We start from the raw sequence: 20,568 nt of genomic DNA, 5'->3' as shown, positions 1-20,568 counted from the left end.
AAAAGCAGGACTTTGGCATCTGCTGCGTGACATCTAGCCGTTGTTCAACAAGTACATGGTGGAAATAGCAATAGAATAAACCTGAACTTTCAATAAAAACATTTAAATAATTAAAAAATAATAATAATAGCCAATTCAACAAAAATATATATTTACTAGTGATAATCAGCATTGCTATGTTAACTAAAACTATTAAAAACCGTGTATACAAAATAAATATTAGATGTATTAGAAAAACTTGAGTTAAACTCAGAAATGTTGCCTTGTCAACTAACTGCATTAAATAAGTTTAAGTTAAAGTATTAAAATTCATTTTAAAAACTGAAATAACAATTAAGCTATATAGAAACATAAATAAATAAAAATGACAAAAGCACATTATAAAAATACTATAACAAAATATTAATAAATAATAGTATATACAAAAATAACTGATACCACAAAAAGTATAAAGCATCAGTTGGATGCTCACCACATGTCAATCTGAGTGGAATAATCTGTGCTGCCCAATAGGATGTCAGGGGGGCGGTACCAGAGGGTCACCACCTCATTGGAGTAGGTCTTGGTGGGAATCGACTTTGCTCGTGCCAGACCTGAAGACCAAACAAAAAACAAATTTACAAGTGCTTCGTCCAGTTTCAGCAAGCTTTCTAGAGCTTCACAAGATATTATACATCAACTCCACTTAAGTCCTACCAGACGTTTAGTACACTACATGCTTTTAGCCAAAGGAACTTTTCATTTACAGTACAATGATTACAGAGACAATGCAACTAGAGCAACCTGAGGTTAAGTGTTGTGAGTTGGTAAGTGGGCAGCTGGTTTTTATTAACCACAAGGCTACACCACCCACAGAAGTTCAGAACACATGCATGAAAAAAACAGTGAGAGCAAGAATGAGTTAGTTAAACCAGGTGTGTATGTTACAGACCAAAGTCAGCCAGCTTTAGCTCCCCGCGTTCGTTGATCAGGAGATTTTGGGGCTTGAGGTCTCGGTGAAGGACTTTACGTCTGTGACAGTAGTTCAGACCTCGCAACAGCTGAAACAGGAAGAGCTGAGAGGGGGAAACACACACCGGTGAATGAATAAGTACATAATCTCTGATTGCCATGTGCAGCACAACAATTATGAGAAAAATAAATGAAAGATATTTGTCGAAGTTTTACCTTGACATTGTGCATATGAATGCTGTTTCCACAATCATCTAGGTACTGTTTCAGGTCTTTATCCTAGGAGACAAAGGAAGATAAGGATTAGATAAATAAGCAAAATGGAGTTATATTAATTTAAATCATGACAACTCTCTGAACAGTTTTAGCATGTTATTGAATATGGCAAGGTAAATGTATTTGGTCTTGGTGGACTAGATCTGCTACGCCACGTTATTGCTACTGCTGCTGACACATAACGCTGTGAGCATGCAAGATATGCTGCTGCATAAATAGACATCAATCCTGTAGCAGATCAAGGCAGGTGGAGCTGGGGGAGGTGGAGGGTTTCAGAGAAACTCTGATAGTGGGATGCAGGACTAGCTTACAGCAAACAATGAACCAGACTATTAAATTGTTGAGCAAGGATCACATTGGCTGCAGGATCAGCAGAGGCCAATCAGCTTGTGCAATGCTGTAATGGTGTAATTGCTTGATCAGCCTCCACTCTTTAGAGTTTAATGACAGAACCAGATACATGGTAAATGTGTGTTAATGCCTGCTACGGACTGTGTGAATTAGGCAATCCTATAAGATCATTACAAATCGCACTGTATGACTAGTGGTAAACGAATAGAGAAATATGATTCGCACTTTGGCAATTGTGCTCTGAAAATAAGAGGGGGAAGCAAAAAAGGAGTATATGATCACGGTCATGGCTAGGGAAAAGAGGCTAACTTGGCATGCCGGTTTTGCAAATGGAGCTTGAAGCAAGTAATGTTAAGTTTTAAGCCATGCCGGGTTGATCAATATGCCATTTCATGTTGCATTTTTATTGGCTAGTAAGTAGACGTAGGTCGTAGCAGAAAACACAGTGTGAGATGATCATGCTAAATTTCTGAAATTATCGCAGACTATTTTTGGTTGCAAGACCGCGACAACGGCCGCCTTTGAACCTCTCTCACTGTACGAAGCAGGACCACCATTTAGGAGCCACGACCACAGAAACCTCCACGATTGGTCATCTTTTGTCTAGGACAGCCCAAAATCACACACTGTACCGGGAATTAGGGCATCCAATTTCTTTTGTCAGCCAAACCCACACAATAATCCTTAATTTAAAAAAATTGTTACTTTTTTTTTTTGAGTGGTCCTGGTTCATGGTCATAGTTAAGGACCTTTTTATTTTATTTTTATGATTTTTAAGTGTTATATTTGATTGATTATGTTCTAATAGTTTAGGCGTTTTTTTCTGATTGGTTTTATTTTACAATTATTTGAATTTAACATTTTATTATTAGCTTTACATTTAGTTCTGATGTTGTCAATTTAAGATCCTTGTTTTTTGCACCACTTAAGCTGAAGAAAAGATATGCCATCATGTATGCCACTTTGTTTGCACAAGGGTAACATGACTAGATGAACTACTTTTAATTATGAGTAGCATGCAGCTTGGCAAGCTAGTTTCCAAATAGCTTCTCCTACACTGGTGTGTAGATGTGCATGTGTGAGATCATGAGGACCCTTAAGAGTGTACAGAGTGCATTGAAATACTGTACATGTGAGTGACTCACCAAGTACTCAAACACAAGTGTAAGAGACTTCTGAGTGTGGATGATGTCATGAAGAGTCACAATATTTGCGTGTTTCAGGTCCTTCAGCAGAGATACTATGGAGACACAGACACAGGTTATTCCTCAAACACGTGACCTCTAGTACTTTACATTCCTTTATGAATAATCATTGAAAAATGACAGGGACAAAACGACAAGCTACACAAAGTTAGTCTGAAGCTGCAAAAACAACTACAAAATATATTTTTCCCAAACGAAATGAAACGTATATGCACTTTTGCTACTGTACCTTTAAAAATTTAGTATGTAAATTATATCTGATATGGTTTGCTATCCCTAAACAACCTGTTTTTGCGGTTTAATTTTCATTAATGGTCTGGGTGTGCTGGGAAAAAGCTTTGAATAAACGTTACAGTACATCAAACTTTATTCAAAAGAGCACAAAAATCCTGCTTTCCATATTATAACTCTTTTAACCAGCTGAATGACGAACAAAAGCTGTTGATAGTGAATTTATGGATTCATTTAGAACCTCTCACATATATGAATACAAATGTCTGTCACTGCGCAAGCATGTGGGAAATTTGGGGCAGTAGTTTGCTGATCTAATTTTAGTGTCAATCCACTACGGCATGCTAGTAACTCACCTTCTCTAATGGCAGTGCATGGAGCTCCTTCCTCGTGCTCCAAACGGATCTCCTTCAGAGCCACCAGGTTATCCGTCAACTTACTGCGGCCCTTATATACTGTAGCGTAGGTGCCCTGAGAGAGAAAAAGACATGGCGCAGAGGAACGTGACTATGGTGCAACAGAGCTACTATGTACAACTGGCTGTGAATTAGGGTTATTATCATTAATGAAAACTATTAATAGATCTGTTAATCATTTAAACACAATCGAAACAAGTAAAGGATAATCAATGGCTAGCTGTGCATTAAACGGTTTCAATGCACGACGTGGATGCAAAGAACCACCCAACATGAAGCGTTTAATTAATGCACAGCTAGCCGGGGATTATCCCACTTATACCATGGTAACTTGCCAGCATTGACAACTTAAAGCTGTTATGCAGAGTTTGAAGTGCAATATTTGAAATGAAGGGTAAAAATTATAGTTATTTTCGTCAGTTATGGTTTGTTAGATGTAGCATTCTGCCTGCTTTATATCTGATATGGATAAGGTAGTGCGTAAGATTAAATGTATTTGAATGAATAAATTATAGCATTTATATAAGAGAGAAGCATTAGAAATGAGAGATGTGTGTGTGATTTACCTACATCTGTGAAGCTGTGAGTTTCATTACTTCAAAACCAGCAGTGTTACCCTCACGTTTCTGAGAATTATAATGTAGCGATTCAGTAGCAAAGCTAATTTATTAATAAAAGTCGTGGGGCAGTGTTGATACCTTTCTGTGCTGCCAAATGTTTGTGTGTGTGCACAGCGTGATCTCCGATCTCTGTGTGCGCTTCAATGAACCAGCACGTAAATATGTTTTTATTGCACACCTTCCAGCCAATCAGAATCAAATATTCAGACAGACCATGGCATAAAATATTATTTAACAGTAATGTTGAACTAAAAAACTAAAAATATAAAGATAAAAGCTAATTCAAAATATTATTGAAACTAATGAAATAACAAATGAAACTACTATAATGAAATAAAAACTAAAATAACACTGCTGTGAAGTTACCTCCCCTAGTTTATCCAGTTTCACGTACGTCTCCAACTTCCCAAATCCAATCTCAGACTGCAGACACACAAAGACAAAAAGTATGTCACAACATGGTCCTAAAAAGCAACACGTCGCACAGGGATACAGGGCAGAAAATTTCAAAGGCATTCATGTGAACTCATTAAAATGCACCCAAATCACACTGCTCTCGTTTCAGACGGCTGTGCTGGTCGCAGAGGTTTATATAATGCACACAGACAACATGAGCTTAAATATCCCTCCCCAAAATACTTTTTTGAACAACTGAAGTGGAACAAATTAGGTGTTTAAACGCATCACAGACCAAGCGTGTGTCAACAGCACTGAATAAACATGACGGGCTGGGTTTATATATCATATCAAGGGCAGCTGAAGTTGTAGTATTTTTATAATTTTATAATAATGATCTTGACATTCTGTTAAGAATATTTTCCTTTCAAATTAACACGATGTGAAAAAAAAATACATTCTATAACCAATTTACAAAATAATCATATATGGTTTTAATTTAGTAAGTCTTTCTCGTACGTTTTGGAGCTATTACCGGTATATGTATATATATATATATATATATATAATGAGTAATGCAAGTATATCAGTTTTAGATAAAAGCATCTGTCAAATGCATAAAAAAAAAAAGTAAAATAAAATAAAAGTCCCATAATGATCCTAAAACAAAAAATAGAGCTGCAGCATTTCTTCTTTAGTTCTTCTTTATTTTGAGGCATTATTAGTTTACGAGCTTCACTCTTTTTCCTATGGCAATCTGGAACTAATATTTTGAGAATGGTTTCCGCAGCGAGACATGCCATGAAAGTCTGTCTTGTCTGCGTGTTCGCAATGATTTCAAAGCAATGATAATGTGACCATGAACAAACAAGTCTAGTCAAGGAGAAGAGAAAAAAACACTCGAAGAGAATGAACAGTAGAAGGAGGGATGAAGCTAAAAGGCATGAAAATGGAAGTCCAAAGAACTTATAATTTCATTTAATAACATATGATATAGTAAGTTATGTTACAAAATGTATTAGACTAGTATATTATATGACCCACATTAAAAAGCAAACAACCTCATGAAAAAATTAGATTTGAGCTGAAAATCATAACTGGGTATAAAAAGAGACAGGAAAAAAAAGAAAAGATGTTTACAGAAAGCAGAGAGAGAATGATGGGAAAATAAGAGGGGAAACCAATGGAGAGGCATTACCAGCGATACTCTGCGTAATCTCCGGCTGAGCGGTTTGTCAAACAGGGGGCTGTTGAGGCTGAATTTCTCCAGGTAGCCATCAGGAAGCCTGATATCGGCAGGCAGAGACAGACGCTTATTTATGTCCTGAGAGGGAAGGAGGAGGGGAAACCATTATTAGTTAAGGCCTAAAGGTTCTCTTACACTCACTCTATAACAGTAATAACCCATCTGGCCCGCAGGCTAGTCATCTAACTGATGGCTACCATGCCGTGGAGCATTTTCAGTACCCACAATGCACCATTAGTCACGCGCAACTAATGTACCTTCAATAGCAACAAACAAGCTAATGGTTATTATGTGGTACATGGTTTACTTCAAGCAAACAAAACAAAAACAGAAGTAAAGAAAATTGCATGTTTTTATTACCCAACATGTCATGTATTATTTACAGTGCCACGCTCTAAAAATAGTGGCTAGAAAAACAAGCCATGCACGGTCAGAAACGTGAACGTACCTCTGAGGAAATTTTGCGACCAGGATTGTTTCTCAGACGAACTCGGACAGGGCTGTGCACCTCATCTGAGGATGTGGCCGAAGCCTGATCGCTCTCTCCATCTGAACCCATTTTTACATCCTCGTGGACGATTTCTGCATTTTCAGACACAACCACACACATAAAAACATTGGCATGCTATGCTGACGTCGCTATTTCAGTGACACAATTTATTGAATAAATCAAATGTAATGTTTCTAAAGGTCTCTCCACTTCTTCATTATTCTATTTTAAAACACGCAAGTAATGCTGATGTATCGTCTGTGAGCCTGCAACTCTCCAAATGCATCTCTTACACATTTAGCTGTCCGTGTTTCGCATCTGATGCATTTATAAGACTCGGAGATTCAAACCACTACAGCTGAGGAACTACTTAGCTGCTCTGAAAGGAGATCCGTCTCGTACCCACACAAAAGGAAAAAAATAGAAGTCATTATCTTCCACTCTCATTTATTCACTCGCTGCCCCATCCCCCCCATTAAATCATAACCCAACCTCCCACCCCCTCTCGCTCCACACTCAGCCTGTCTGTATCAGTGTATAACAGCGCAGTGGTTCTCAACTGGTTTTGCTTCAGGATGCAGATTAATAAGAAATAAATCAGAATAATTAAAAACGAAAATGTCCTAAAAAACAAACAAACAAAAAAACACTGAAATGCAAAATTATTAACAAGACAACCGCAGAATCTGTCACATTTCTCTTGAATTCAAACTTGGTAGCCAATAACAGATGTAGATTAGGTTTTATTTGATCTCATAATTTTATTTATGCTTTGAGGATGATGGCATGTAAACCCACATTTAATATCTCTGTTTTTTATGTTAAATTTATAATCAGTTAGCTTATAATTCCATGATTTATAATCCTATTATTCATGTTTATTTTATTTACATTACCACTTATTTGTCTATTTAGGTTTATGAACATCACATTTGGTTACGGTCACTGCATATATTTTGTGTCAATCGCTTGTTTACACTTGTAAAGCACTTTAAAATTGCATTAGATTTGATTGAAACACGATAGAATAAATTTTTGATTGACGTAAACATTTCTATTTTGGAATCGGTCTAATTTTCCACCAAGTGAAATTTGTGAATACACAAAAATATTGTAGTGTCAGACTGGACGTACAGACTTTAACAACAAAAGATATGGGAAATGTTTCTTTCTTTCTCTCTTGATAAGCATGTTTATTTTGCTATCCTAATTATACGGTTAGTTTAATTTTTATTATTTGCATTAGCACTGTTTTTCCCTGGGTTGCAACCCACCAATTGAGAACCACTGTAATAGTGTATGTGTCTACGCTGCATTATACGAGAGTCCAAGCTGTGCAGTAGAGTTGGGAACCAAGAATGAATTTTTTTGTAAGAAAACACGGCAACCGAATGATTTTATGACGATCAGTTCCGTTAAGTATCTGAATCTTGCAATCTTCCAACAATGTGGATGGAACTATTATATAATATAAGCATTATATTGCACATCTTATTTTCATCCAACGTGCATGTGAATGAACATTTAAGCAAGTGGTTTATTGCTTCTCGCAATTAAAAAGTCTGAGTAATGAGCTTTTTCAGGATACATATGCCTTTTTGTAGACATCAATTGTATGAGATCATTTTAGCAAAATAGTAATAACAGATCAGAAGCACTTCACACACAATCAGAAACATTATACAATTCTTAAAATAAATATATGACTTCATCTTTGCTGCCTATCTCTCTTAAACCTACTTTGAATCTAGCGGATTTTGAGTTAAAGAGAAATAAAAACAGAAGTTGCTTTGTCATTACCGTTCTGCTGAAATGATCTAATCGTTTGAAAACAGGCCTTTAAGGGAAGTGAATGCAAAAGGAATGGTTTCTAAAGGAATCATTAACAGAAGCGATAAGGAACATGGAATCGGAAGCAACAATTCCTGACGATTCCCATCCCTACTGTGCAACTTCACACACACACATCACACTCTGGTCCTCTGTGTGCATGCGTGTTCGTGCGTGGTAATGTACCGAGGCGTGTGGTGTGGTTGAGATAGGAGCTGAGACTGCGGCCCAGGCTGCGTGGTCTGCGCAGGGCGCTGCTGTAGGACTGCAGGAGGGAGTGCATGCTGAAGGAACCCCCCGAACCTCTCACTGAACCCCGCAGACCACCACTGCCGCCAACTGGCATGGCCTCTGGGAGGGAGGAGAGGGGAGGAGGACGACACACAGAGGAAATGAGGACGAAGGAGAAGGGGGGGAAGGGCAGAGAAGGAGCCGGGAAGGAGAATGTAAATGTGGCGGGACACATAATGGAATTGAGCATTATGGGTAAAAAAAAAAAAAGGAGAAGTGAATGGAAAAGGGGTGCAAAAACAAGATTATCGTATTATGGAGATAAAAAGAAAAGAAGTGGTTGGGAGTGAGTGATATGGTTCGGATGAAATGGTAATGTTGGGTTGCAAGTGTTTGCGATTAATAGGGAAGAAGGAAAAGGAAGAAGGGAAACAAGGTTGGAGGGGGAGAGGTTACAGGATGAGAAGGAAAAAAAAAAGAGGAAATATCAAATTAAAAACAGAAAAAGTCAAATTTTAGAGCATGCATTCATTTTTCCAAAACTGTTATTAAAAAAAAAAAAAAAAATTATTAAAGGATCAATTTACAAGGAACATCTTCAGTGTTAGTAAATGAGGTTCAAGGGCCACAATTAAGCAACGACACTGATAAATTCATTTTCTCGCTGCCGGTAATTGTTTCTAATGATGCTCTGCACTGTGGCGGCGATTAAAACGGCACACAAGGGCATCGATTCATCAGCATATGAAAGCCAAATGCATTTCAAATTTGAGCAGGGTTTGGAGAAATGCCAAAACACACTACAAAAGAAAGAGATGGATTTGCAGAGTCAATATGATGATGTGTTGGCATATGGTAATTACAACATATAGCATGTACATTTATATTATCAGCTTGGGTGAGGCGGTTATGGAGTTAGATGTCAAACTGAAGCCGTTTCGTTGAAACCGTCGAGATGAGCAGGAACTGTCAGTGCAGTTAGCTTGAGATGGGAAGCCATGCTGGAAGGCGCATGCTGATTGGTCAGAGGGGGTAACAGCAGGCAGGAGACAGTAGCTTAGCTCAACGCACACAGAGCCATAGCCAGCCCTGGCAGATTGGCTTTAAAACTCATTTCAATGTTTTAATGCAATGCTCTATATCTGCATACCCGGATCACACTTGCAGGCAACACGTAGGGAGGCGGAGGTGAATGTATGCGTTCAATGACGAATGGCTGAAAGACACTTCCTGTGTTTGATAAAAAAGATCTGGTTGAGCTTTAAAACCACATGGACTGAAGCGTTCTAGAGTGAATCAGGACTTTTAAATTCAAAGTCGACTCTTATTTACTTTCTGTATAAATGTCTTATATGTTAATTAGTGCATGCTACTCGTAAGTGGCACAGGAAGAAAATTCACAGCTACTCTGTTCCAGATTTACATCATAGCTGAAGTAAAATCCACAAATATCCCATAAGCATAGAGAGGAAATTAGCAATTCAACTAAAACTACATCTTTTACACTCAACATGCTGAGAATTACAGCACTTGAAGAAGTCTGTTGACAGAATAAATGTTCTTTTTGAAGTCTGGCCATTAGCAACAATTCTGGCCACTTTCTGGCTGCCATTATATAAAAACCCTGGAACAGATTGTACAGATGGCGCTGAATTTGAGCTGTTTTCATCCCCTCCGGTAAGAATGCGCTCTCTCACGTACACACACACAAACACATACACACTGGTTATGAGTGTGTGAAATATAACATGCCACAGAGTTCATGCACATCCCAATATTGGGAAAGAATGACTAGCACGACCTAGAGATGACAGGTAATTAATTATGTTGCAAATGTTCGGGTTAGATATGCTTTACCAGACTAACTTTGATTAGTGATCATAAAACAGATAAGTACAAGTTTGCACATTTTCTGCATAAATTGCATCCGTGGAATACAGCAGAAAGTTATGGCCCGTTCACACCAAGGACGATAACTGTCTGTAACGATAATATAGTTTTGATAATATGTCACTGAGAAAATATATCATTGGAAACACTTTCAGATTTTTTTTTTTTTTCCCACTGATGAACAATAAAAACCATTGACAGCCAATCAAAATCCATCGATCAAAGAGCTTGAGCATTTAAAGCAGCAGACGACAAACCTTAAGCGCATGCTTAGGATAAACAGAACAATATTGTGCATTGGTGTGGACGCCAATAAAGTTATTGTTATAGTTATCTTTAAAGTTATCGTTCTAGGTGTGAATGGGCCTTTAAACATGGTTAAATTAGTTAATTAGTTAAAAGTAGCATAATAGTCTAAATGTTTAATATACAAAAAAGCAAGGGATGAATTTTAGTTCTTAGTAAATCTGTGAGTTCTTTGGAAAGAACTCCCATTCATTTGATTTTTTTTTAAAGCTGTGGAACGTTCTGTGGAATTCTGCAGATGCAGATTTACTGATAAGCTAATAATGCAATCGAAATAAAACCGAAATCACGACATGGCTTGGTCCAATTATCAAATTGCTAAGCCAGTGATTTAATTAAATAAATATAGGCACTGCATTTTTCAGAGTAAACTCTGAAGACAGCCATATATATTAGTATTGTCATTTTACAGTTGTAATGTAAAATAAAATAATTTACTATTTGTCTTAAATACCCAATTTCTTTATTTTACAATGAATCATACAATAGTAGTATCACTTTCTTTTTAATTAAATAATTTTATTTCATAATAATTGTGATAATTATAATTTTATAGCCTTGATAAGCATTTTAATTACAACATTTTGCAAACCTGGAATTCTTTTAATCACAGTTTAAATCGCAATGTTTACCAGAAAAATCACAATTAGATTTTTCCACAAATCGTGCCGCCCTAATGGGCACTTTTCTATGCTTTACTGGTTAAGTGTAACTGCATCCATTCAGTAAACCACAGTATGCCGAGTGCGTGTGGCTTCCGTGCCGTATTTCAAGAAAGTGAACGTTACTGTACCGGAGTCGCTGTGCGCCCCTGTGTCCTGAGAGCTGATGGTCTCACTCATGGTCTTGTCCCCGCTGTTACCCCCTCGCAGCGTCAGGGACAGCTGCCGCTTGATCTTCCTCATGCGGTCCATCAGTGGGGGTAAGGGGGGCCGAGATGAGGGGGGTGGAGGGGCTGCCACTGTTCAACCGCCCTGGAGAGACACAAACACACAAGCAGAACGTTACAAGCTGCTTCCTGGTACATATGATATCTTCCGTGATTACCGGACAGAGCAAAGTCATGCATTCTCAAGGACTCTGTTCTCTTAAGACTGTAATGTAATGATTGAATATATTATGGGATAAATATTATCTTAAGATTATGGGTTAACAATGGTAAGACAAATGTGGAGCAGAGAGGTGATTCAGAGAAAAAAAAAAAAATTTTCATAAGCACTGAACTTTATTTGAGCGGATGGCGCTCTATGGAGTGGACATCGAAGCGTGAGACAGTAACTGGAAGAGGTTCACAGTGAGATATCACACCTAAAATAAACAAAATCACACAGTCAACTGTAGTTGCACACATAAGTAATAATTAGCAACAGTGTTTTCACACTCATCATTCTAAGCGAGATTGTTTTCATTTCTAAATCAAGTGCTTCGAGGATTGCAGACGTTGCGGAGTCAAGTGTATTAAGGCCGGAAATGCAAGCAATCCAACTGGGAGACTCACAGAGGTGCAAACTGAGATCCATTAAAACTCTCTAAGAGAGTCTTGAGCAGGGAGAAAGCACTAAACACATGTTAATGATCACAGAACAGACTTGAGCATGAAGGGGGGTGGAGGGTACATCTCAGTTCAGTGAAATTCAGAGAAAACAGTGAGTAGGGCTGTTAAACGATTAATCCAAAATAAAAGTTTGTGTTTACATAATAAATGTGTGTGTGCTGTGTATAATTATTTTATATATTTAAATACACACACGCTTGTGTATATTTAAGAAATATTTGCATGTATATAGATATATAGATTTATATTTTGGATGCGATTAATCGTTTAACAGCCCTAAGTGAGAGACTATGGGAATGTTTAGAATAGCATATTACTTTTTTGCAATATGCACAAAACACCCAGATGACCTACTACAATGTGCAGTACACATAAGCAGAGCACACCGAGTGGGATACCACAATGCAAAGCACTTGACAGTCTCGACTTGACCTTCCATTTGCAGTATGACAATAGAATTGAACGTGATATCCATTATAATCTCCTTCTCGACTCCTACTCTATAATAAAAAGAGCCTTTCCGGTTATGCTTTTGCAGTAATGGTTGCTACAAATAATAAATAACAGAAATAAATACTGGTAATGTCTGTATATGCTATAGGCCTAGGCTTAAAGGTATTTTAAGATAGCAGGCTAATCAGTTAGGGCATACCAAGCTAGCATGGTAGTATCATATGCTAACAGGCTAATAAGCTACCAGTACATTAAAGCAACACTAAATAACTTTTCCTCTGCGGTGGGTTGCCCTACAGGTTGGAAGCGGAATTGTTCATTACCGCTGTCGTAGATAATTTAGCTTAACGCAGCTACTGTCGCATGCACACTCGCTGTTTATCCAGCACCAGCTTTGGAATAACGCGATGTCCACAAACAAGGTAGAGTATGTTGCATGATTTCATGAAAGTATGATGTATTGCGACATCAGAAACAAAGAAAAACTAAATAATGACTATTGTAACGCTTGACGTAAAACAAGTCAAATTTGTAGTTTTCTTACGTCTCATTCGAACTACATAAATGTGACCCGGTCTGGCAAACTTACATAGTGTGGTTATAGCAGATATAGGGCTGAAAAGCGAATCCAGAAGTGCCTTTCACCCGGTTACGACTTGATGAACCACTGATACGGTTTTGGAAACATTATTTTAAGGTAAAAACATTTCTTTAGTGTTGCTTTAAATCTGTAGCATTTCAGTTTTGGCTGTCCCTAAATGTACACCGATTATTTTACACAACAACGTGCCGCATACAGTGTATATACGGAGGTAGTTTTCCATTCAACGCACAGCTTAAAGAGAAAGCTAAATTATCCTCAATGCTTGTGGGGAACACAGGGGCTTCTCTTTAGGAACAGCCAAAATGCCAGAGGGTTTTGCCTTTCCTTTAGACTAATCACATGCTTTGGCACAAAAATGGGCAACAATCTCAAACTGCAAATCCAAGCTTTGGGTCCTTGGACTTAATGTGACCCACTAACAAGTTGCCTGAGGATGGGACTCTACCCAGGCACAGGATTTCAAACACTTGTTTCCTGTGCAGATAGATATCACGGTCCACACTAAGAGATTTAACATGTTAAACACAGGCCAGATGTTCTTTAGAAATATTTCCTTAAGATTCAATGTAAGAGTTGTCTGAACATCTGTGAGATATGATAACGCAAACAAACCACACAAAAGTAAAAGTGCATTGAAGGAAGCTCACGTGGCATGTTTGGTTCGATTAAAACAAACTCTGGTGCGATTGCTCTGTTAGAGCGGTTCATTTGAATAAGTGTGAACGCTGCCTGGTGCGGACCGAGACCGCTGAAGAGATGGGGTCTCGGTCCACTTCCAAACGAACTCTGGTGCAGTTCGACTGAAATATGAATGTAACATGGACCACAGACATCTAAACGAACCAAAAACAGAACGTGATGTCACCCGATACGACCCTAAAAAGGACAGAATGCTTAAGCATACCTGGTTCTTCTTGTCATGTACTGGTACGTTGCCTATTACAATTCGGTACAGGCGTTGGAAATGCTGCATGCTCGCAGCACATCTTCGTTTGTGAGTGACGGAGAAATTCCTGCTGCTGTTTTAACTCTTTTACACACTTTCTCAGCTGGTAAATACAACATGTATCCAGCGTACGAATTTAGCCCAGCACACAGCTTTGTTCTGGATGTTCAGCAAGTTCTTTTCCATCGCAAAACATTAGGGGTGTAACGATACACTCATGCCAAGATTCGATACGATTCACGTTACTATCACGATACTTTAAGCCAAAATAAAGAAGAGGGTTTTATTATTATTACTTCTAAGAAATAAGAAATATGGTGCTAGCAAGTTAACAAAAAATTATGTTGATTATAATGTTTGGTCTGGACTTGGGAGGTGGACTTGAATAGGCTTTTTTTTTTTTTTAATGCATTTTTTTGTTTTTTGCACTGTCACGGACTACATTATGTAGCCTACGCCCTTTTATTTCTACTGATAAAATCTGAAATTTTGCATTATCATTCAGGACCCACAAATATTCCCCCATTTCATTATATTCAACATTAAATATAATGTAGTACACACTGAAACTCTGAAAACTGTAATTTTTTCTAATGCGGTACACTTGCGCTTTCCATGCAAGCATTGGTTAGCACATACAAGCTGCGTGCAGAGACTATTTTCAATAAAAGCGTGTCAAAATGACTATTCCCAAACTTTATTAGTTCATCCAAAACGTTAAATTCTTCATTTACTCACGTTTTCGCGTGCCATACACACACACACACGTGTGCATGTGTACATGTGCACATTTAAACGTCTGTGTTCACAACAGTATGTCCGTTGTAAATCTGTTCATCATATAAAGCCATCGTGTCTCTTCAGAAGACTTGATTGGAGTAGACCACTCGATTGATTATTTTTAACGATGCCTTTATGACCTTTTTTGGATCTTTTAGGTTTTAGGGGAATTGACTTAAAAATGGAAGGACAGAAATCTCTCAGGTATCATAAACAATATCTTAATTTGTGTTTGGACTTTGGAAGATGAAAAAATCTTTTGGGTTTGAAAAGACATAAGGGTGAGTACATACGTTTCGTTACACCCCTACAAAATATAAAAGCTTTTTTTTGGTCTTCTTTAGGTTCAGTGTTAATATTGGTCCATACTACGGATCCAAAGAACCAAGAGAACTGAACTGTGTGAACACGCCCTTAATTTGCCAAAGAGGCATTTATGACAAGAAAATACACATCCCAGCAGTATTTCAAGGTGATACAAACATGTAAAATCCAAGTTGATGGGTTTAAAAGCATATTAAGCAGAATGCATAAGGTTTGGAATCATTCACGCAAGTGATGACAAAAGGAAAAGCTTTATCAATGTTCTTAACGTCACGTCATCTCAATCTAAAGCATGTGGTGGCACATAGTGAACAGTCCAAAGGGTTAAGCCACTCCAAGGCAAACAGTTGGAAGGTTAACACCAAAAATATAATAAATAGTTGAAATACTTGAAATAGTGAGAGTGGTGTTTCCTTTCTTCCCTGAGGGGGAAATCACGGAAACGCGCCTGAAATCCAAGACGGCTAAAAAAATACAGATGTTCAAGAGAAATATAAAAAAAGAAGAGCAAATAAATGGGGACAGAGCCAATGGCAATAAAGGCACTACAAGGCATTTGAAGCCGATAAACCAACCAGCGCAAAATCAGATCTTCTGAATCAGACAATCAACAGGAAATACAAGGCGATCCACAAACCTTCGCTCTTGTTTAGGGTAAAACAATGTCAACAGCCCTGAAGAGGGACTTTGACTCTGGACACACTATGGAAAATATTTATTATCATGGTTTGCATTTTGAACAACAATCAGCCGCATTCAACTGGAAAAGAAAACGTGGCTGAATGGCTGACAAAGCAGTGTGTTATATCAGCTGCTCCGATGCCAAGATAAATCTAGGCTAGTCATTGTCCAATCATTTCAGTAATCAAAGACAAACAAGACATATACCGGTATATATAAGACCCGTATCAATATATATACATATACGCAAGCTTAACCTGTTTGCCCTCCACCCATTTTTCACTACACACTGGCTTCATTCATGACCTAGTGAGTGATTGTGGCCCCAGAGGAGAGCATCAGCGGTCTACACTGGGTTAAGGGCCGTTTTCAGCTCTCAGCAACGTCTTAGTGCTGCTTAATCAGGGTTGATGACTCTTTAAGACTCTTTCTATCACTTTTCATTACTGCCTTCAGCAGTCGACCATCAAAACCGCATTCTGTGGGCCCCTGCTAGCTAACACAAGACTAACCGCTTCTCGACTGTCCTGCAAACAGACTAGCAGGGTTTGGTTTCAGAGCCAATATGTTTCTTTAACTGACCTGCATCAATACGGCACAGGCTGAGGCTCATTTATCCACCCCATAAGTCAATAAAAGCTTCATGGGGTGTTCAGACAACTGACAGTGACAGCTTGGTCTTCGCCCATGTGGATGAGTTTACAAACCTGCTCAGCCAAGCGGCAAAAAGCGGCCTGTTTCCTGTAAAACATCTTTAATTCGCATTTAATCATATGCAAGAGTTAAAAGCACCAGTTCATCCCTCTCCAACTAGACTGACATTCATCCAAACACAAGGTGACACCCCAACAGGGTGACCTTCATAGAGACTGATTCTGGAACACCAGGTCCAGACAGCACTACATCAACCAGCCTCTAAGCGCAAATGTGTTTGTGTTGCTGTCATTTCCCCATGGTGGCAGACAAGTTGAAGAAGGTGTCTGTACAGTGCAGCACTTCATTAATATTATTAAGCTGTGGTGACATGCCAGGATTGGAAAAATCAGCCTGCTTTCCATGTTACTTTCTAACTGGAAAATGCTATTTAGTGAGGAATTATGGGCTCTCGCATTCTTAAATATCGCCGCAATAATGAAGCCCTCTTGCAACAGGATGAAGCATTTATCAATTATGCCCAAAGCCATTGAACACACTACCAATCGATATTAAGAAAGCAGGCTTGCTAAATATTTAAGAAAGCTAAAAACGGATCTTCTTATTTTAGCTTTTAATTATTTATGGAATTTTTACTCGTTCTACTTTTTGCTTATTGTAATGCAGCTTGCAAAGTGATTTAAATATTTTTTTAAAGTTCTTGTATGAAAGATATAATGTAATACACAAATAATGTTCATTTTTATTATTCGCTTACTCAGAAGAATAGTTTGTGGTCAACAACGTGCCACGTACAATTACAAAGTCAGGGACGACGCAATAAATACTGTGGAAAAATGGTATGAAGGTATTTTGGGAATATATCTTTAAGCCTACAATACCAAAAACAAGATCATATAGCCTAGTCAAAATAAGCCAAAGCTTTAAGCAAAACAGCCTACAATACCATGCATGTAGCCAAAATAAGCCAATGCTTGACCAATATGTTTTTTCCAATGACTGATGCGGATACTGAGACCTAGAGAGCAGGTCGATATAAGGCAGAAAATACACAGAAGAGCTAAAAAGAAAAACACTTGTTCTACTAAATATTTCCTTCAAATTCACAAAACAAAACTATGCATTGAAAAAGCTGTTGGTAGGTTTGTGGCACTAAAACAAAGATGTAGTACAACTTTTGTTTATCAGTCGAGCATGAACAGATTTCAGTAAATATATCCTTCTATCACAAATAATAATACCCTTAAAACTGACTACAGACAATTTCTGCAGACAATTGGAGTTATTCTAGTCTTGCTTCGAAGCCAATTACTCCCAACACGGAAGTCAAAGGTCAAGTGCTTTCCCTAATTCTTTTAAATACGCAATCAATGAAACTAATACTTAAATGTGAGTTGATGAACGCCATCAAAATTATGTGCTACTGCTACAACGGTGTAAGAGGAAAGCAAGCTTAAAGACTCTTAAACCATCTGTCACAACCTTATGATAATACTCCAGAAACAAACCCACTCAACATGCATTTACGCCTCCAACAAGCCATTCTGAATCAGACCGGCAAATGTCAAACATGTGCCTCCATCTGACCAGACTCAAGTCTTTAACGGTGACTTCTCCTTGCTGCATCTTACACAATGTTTTGATCAAGTTGGACAGGATCACCCTAACCCTACCTCCTTCCCCATTCCATCAGTTTAACTTGCACCAAAAGTGGTTTCACCAGCTGGCAAATCATTGTGAGCTGGAAGGATCATTATGGCCTTTTTTTTGCTAAAAACACAGCTTTGACCCCAGGATAACATGAAAACAATACTACATATTCACAACCATGACTTCGACTTATATAACACCACATCATGTTTTGAATGAGTGACATTACGCTGTCATCACAAGATACATTGCCACCGTAAAGTACGTCATCGATTATGTTTCCTCTCTTTTAAAACCATTTCATGAAATATTATTTTTCATAATATGAATGTTAAACAAAACTGCCTAAAACGAACACTCATCTTTAACAAATGCATACTGTGGCATTTGAGGTAATTCAATTCAATTACATTATTAGAGAGCACAACATGACTGAATAAAACACACGACTCCCTCAGGATACGAGAATTATTCAGGCAAGCCATAAATAAGTCAAAAATAAGGAAATTAAACATTGATTGCAGCCAGACTGCTGACTAATCCACAGTAAAACACACATAAACAAGCTAGCCAGGTTAGCTAGTTAGCTGGCTTTAAAGACCATCATGAAACGGCCATTGTACAGGAATGCGGGAATCATTCCTCTTTATTTTTATTCATTCATTCTAGTTATTCTGCTGTCCATTCGCATATATCATAAAACAATCTCTCAGTTTTCATTCAGACAGCCCAACCGACCCATACAGGATATCACACACATAACGTTAGAGTCCGGCTCAAATAAACTCGCACAAAAACGGCCTAAATGTACTTTTTCTGTCACATTATGATGCTTTTTCCACTGAAATATCAGGGTGGACAGGGGTGATTTTCTTACCCGTGGAGTTGAGATCCGTGTGCGCTTTTGTAAGTGAGTGCGTGTTGCTCGTGTAATCTTAACAGCAGTAATAATATCCCAAAGCCGCCTCGCGCTCCCAATAGTCCTCGGCCATGATCATCTAGTGCTGCTGCTGCTCGTCCGGTCTCCAATGCTGCTGGAGAGACTCCTCCAGACCCCGCATGTCTCACTACTGCTCCTTTTTGCTAAAACGTTACAGCAGCTGTTCCTTTCCTTGCCAAATCCGGACTGGAGTGGATCATGGAAGCGACAGAGCAGCTGCGAATAGATTCAGGAGTCACTCACTCCACCACCACCACCAGGACTCTTTGGATAGGCTGGAGAACATTTAATTATCTCGTTGGGCTAATTCATATGTAATTAATGAGTTTTATGTTATATCTCAATTTGATTATAATGTATTCTTGATTAGATTGGTTCAGTAAATTATGCGCCCCTGCAGTCATGAAATTTAAATATGAAGTGCAAGCATCTACCCCTAATAAATTAAACTGGCTTATAATGGGCTGATCCAAATTAAATTCAACCAAGTTAGACTGTACCATTCAGGCGGAATGCGCAGGGGAGAGGCAGTGGGAGTGCAGTAATCCTGAATTCTCTGAGCCACTGTATGTCATGCTGAGCTGCTAAATTTTTGGCATATTATTTGTTTACGAAATTACGTTAAACTGCAGTTGTTTGTAATAGGATCAGTTTTATCAGTCAAAATGTTTCTAAATGTAGATTTACATTGGTCCACCCTAGCTTAAGATCATGAGTGTAGGAATTCAGTCTGTCTGTCTATCTATCTATCTATCTATCTATCTATCTATCTATCTATCTATCTATCTATCTATCTATCTATCTATCTATCTATCTATCTATCTATCTATCTATCTATCTATCTATCTAGGCCTGGCTATCTATCTATCGTCTGTCTGTATTTTTGTTAGTTTGAAATAATACATCATCATTCTATTAAAATTATTTGTTATCAGGTATGGAATTCAGACATTTTAAATATTTATATATTTATTTCAAATAAAATAAATATCCCAAAATTCACTTGGGAAGAACCTACATTGGTCCTCCTATAACTATATATGCGATGTAAAACGTTTATTTATTTACTAAAAAATATTTTAAATAATGCAGTACATTTCGGTGTATCCTGCAATGTCAAACATGTAACCTTATTAGAGCATTTTGTTTTGAATATCTAGCCTGATGCACTGACAGCCTTGATTTATATGATAATTAAACGAGATGGGTTAAAAGGGCCGGGGGAAACCTAACCTCTCTCTCTCTCTCTCTCTCTCTCTCTCTCTCTCTCTCTCTCTCTCTCTCTCTCTCTCTCTCTCTCTCTCTCTCTCTCTCTCTGTGTGTGTGTGTGTGTGTGTGTGTGTGTGTGTGTGTGTGTGTGTGTGTGTGTGTGTGTGTGTGTGTGTGTGTGTGTGTGTGTGTGTGTGATGCAGAGCAGAGCAGTGGAGCCCCACAGTGAGTCACCACTCTGGCATGCCTCAGAGCCCCCAGCAGTTACTTTAGTCCTGGAAACCCACTGTATGGGGGTTGCGTCAATGTGCCTTGGGTGCAAATGAACATTTC

The 20,568-nt window shown here is 38.2% G+C and overlaps 1 protein-coding gene across 2 annotated transcripts in view; it reads right to left on the bottom strand.

Moving 5' to 3' along the window:
• Window positions 1–19,458, bottom strand: part of cdk16 (cyclin dependent kinase 16) — a 29,175-nt gene extending 9,717 nt beyond the window's left edge. The window contains exons 1-11 of one of the 2 annotated variants that reach the window (XM_079637776.1): window positions 18,964–19,458; window positions 11,233–11,413; window positions 8,199–8,363; window positions 6,141–6,274; window positions 5,645–5,770; window positions 4,417–4,473; window positions 3,371–3,485; window positions 2,724–2,818; window positions 1,168–1,230; window positions 932–1,055; window positions 473–593 (exon numbers count right to left, since the gene is read on the bottom strand). In XM_079637776.1, the coding sequence (XP_079493902.1) occupies window positions 473–593; window positions 932–1,055; window positions 1,168–1,230; window positions 2,724–2,818; window positions 3,371–3,485; window positions 4,417–4,473; window positions 5,645–5,770; window positions 6,141–6,274; window positions 8,199–8,363; window positions 11,233–11,353 (1,121 nt within the window). In that variant the 5' untranslated portion in view covers window positions 11,354–11,413; window positions 18,964–19,458. The remainder of the gene's footprint in view (window positions 1–472; window positions 594–931; window positions 1,056–1,167; window positions 1,231–2,723; window positions 2,819–3,370; window positions 3,486–4,416; window positions 4,474–5,644; window positions 5,771–6,140; window positions 6,275–8,198; window positions 8,364–11,232; window positions 11,414–18,963) is intronic. The other variant, XM_079637777.1, reaches the window with a different exon arrangement.
• Window positions 19,459–20,568: the final 1,110 nt, after the last annotated feature.

Source organism: Phoxinus phoxinus (assembly GCF_949152265.1).
Source record: "Phoxinus phoxinus genome assembly, chromosome: 15".
Taxonomy (NCBI): Eukaryota; Metazoa; Chordata; class Actinopteri; order Cypriniformes; family Leuciscidae; genus Phoxinus; species Phoxinus phoxinus.
This window is presented reverse-complemented; position numbering and strand designations above follow the sequence as displayed.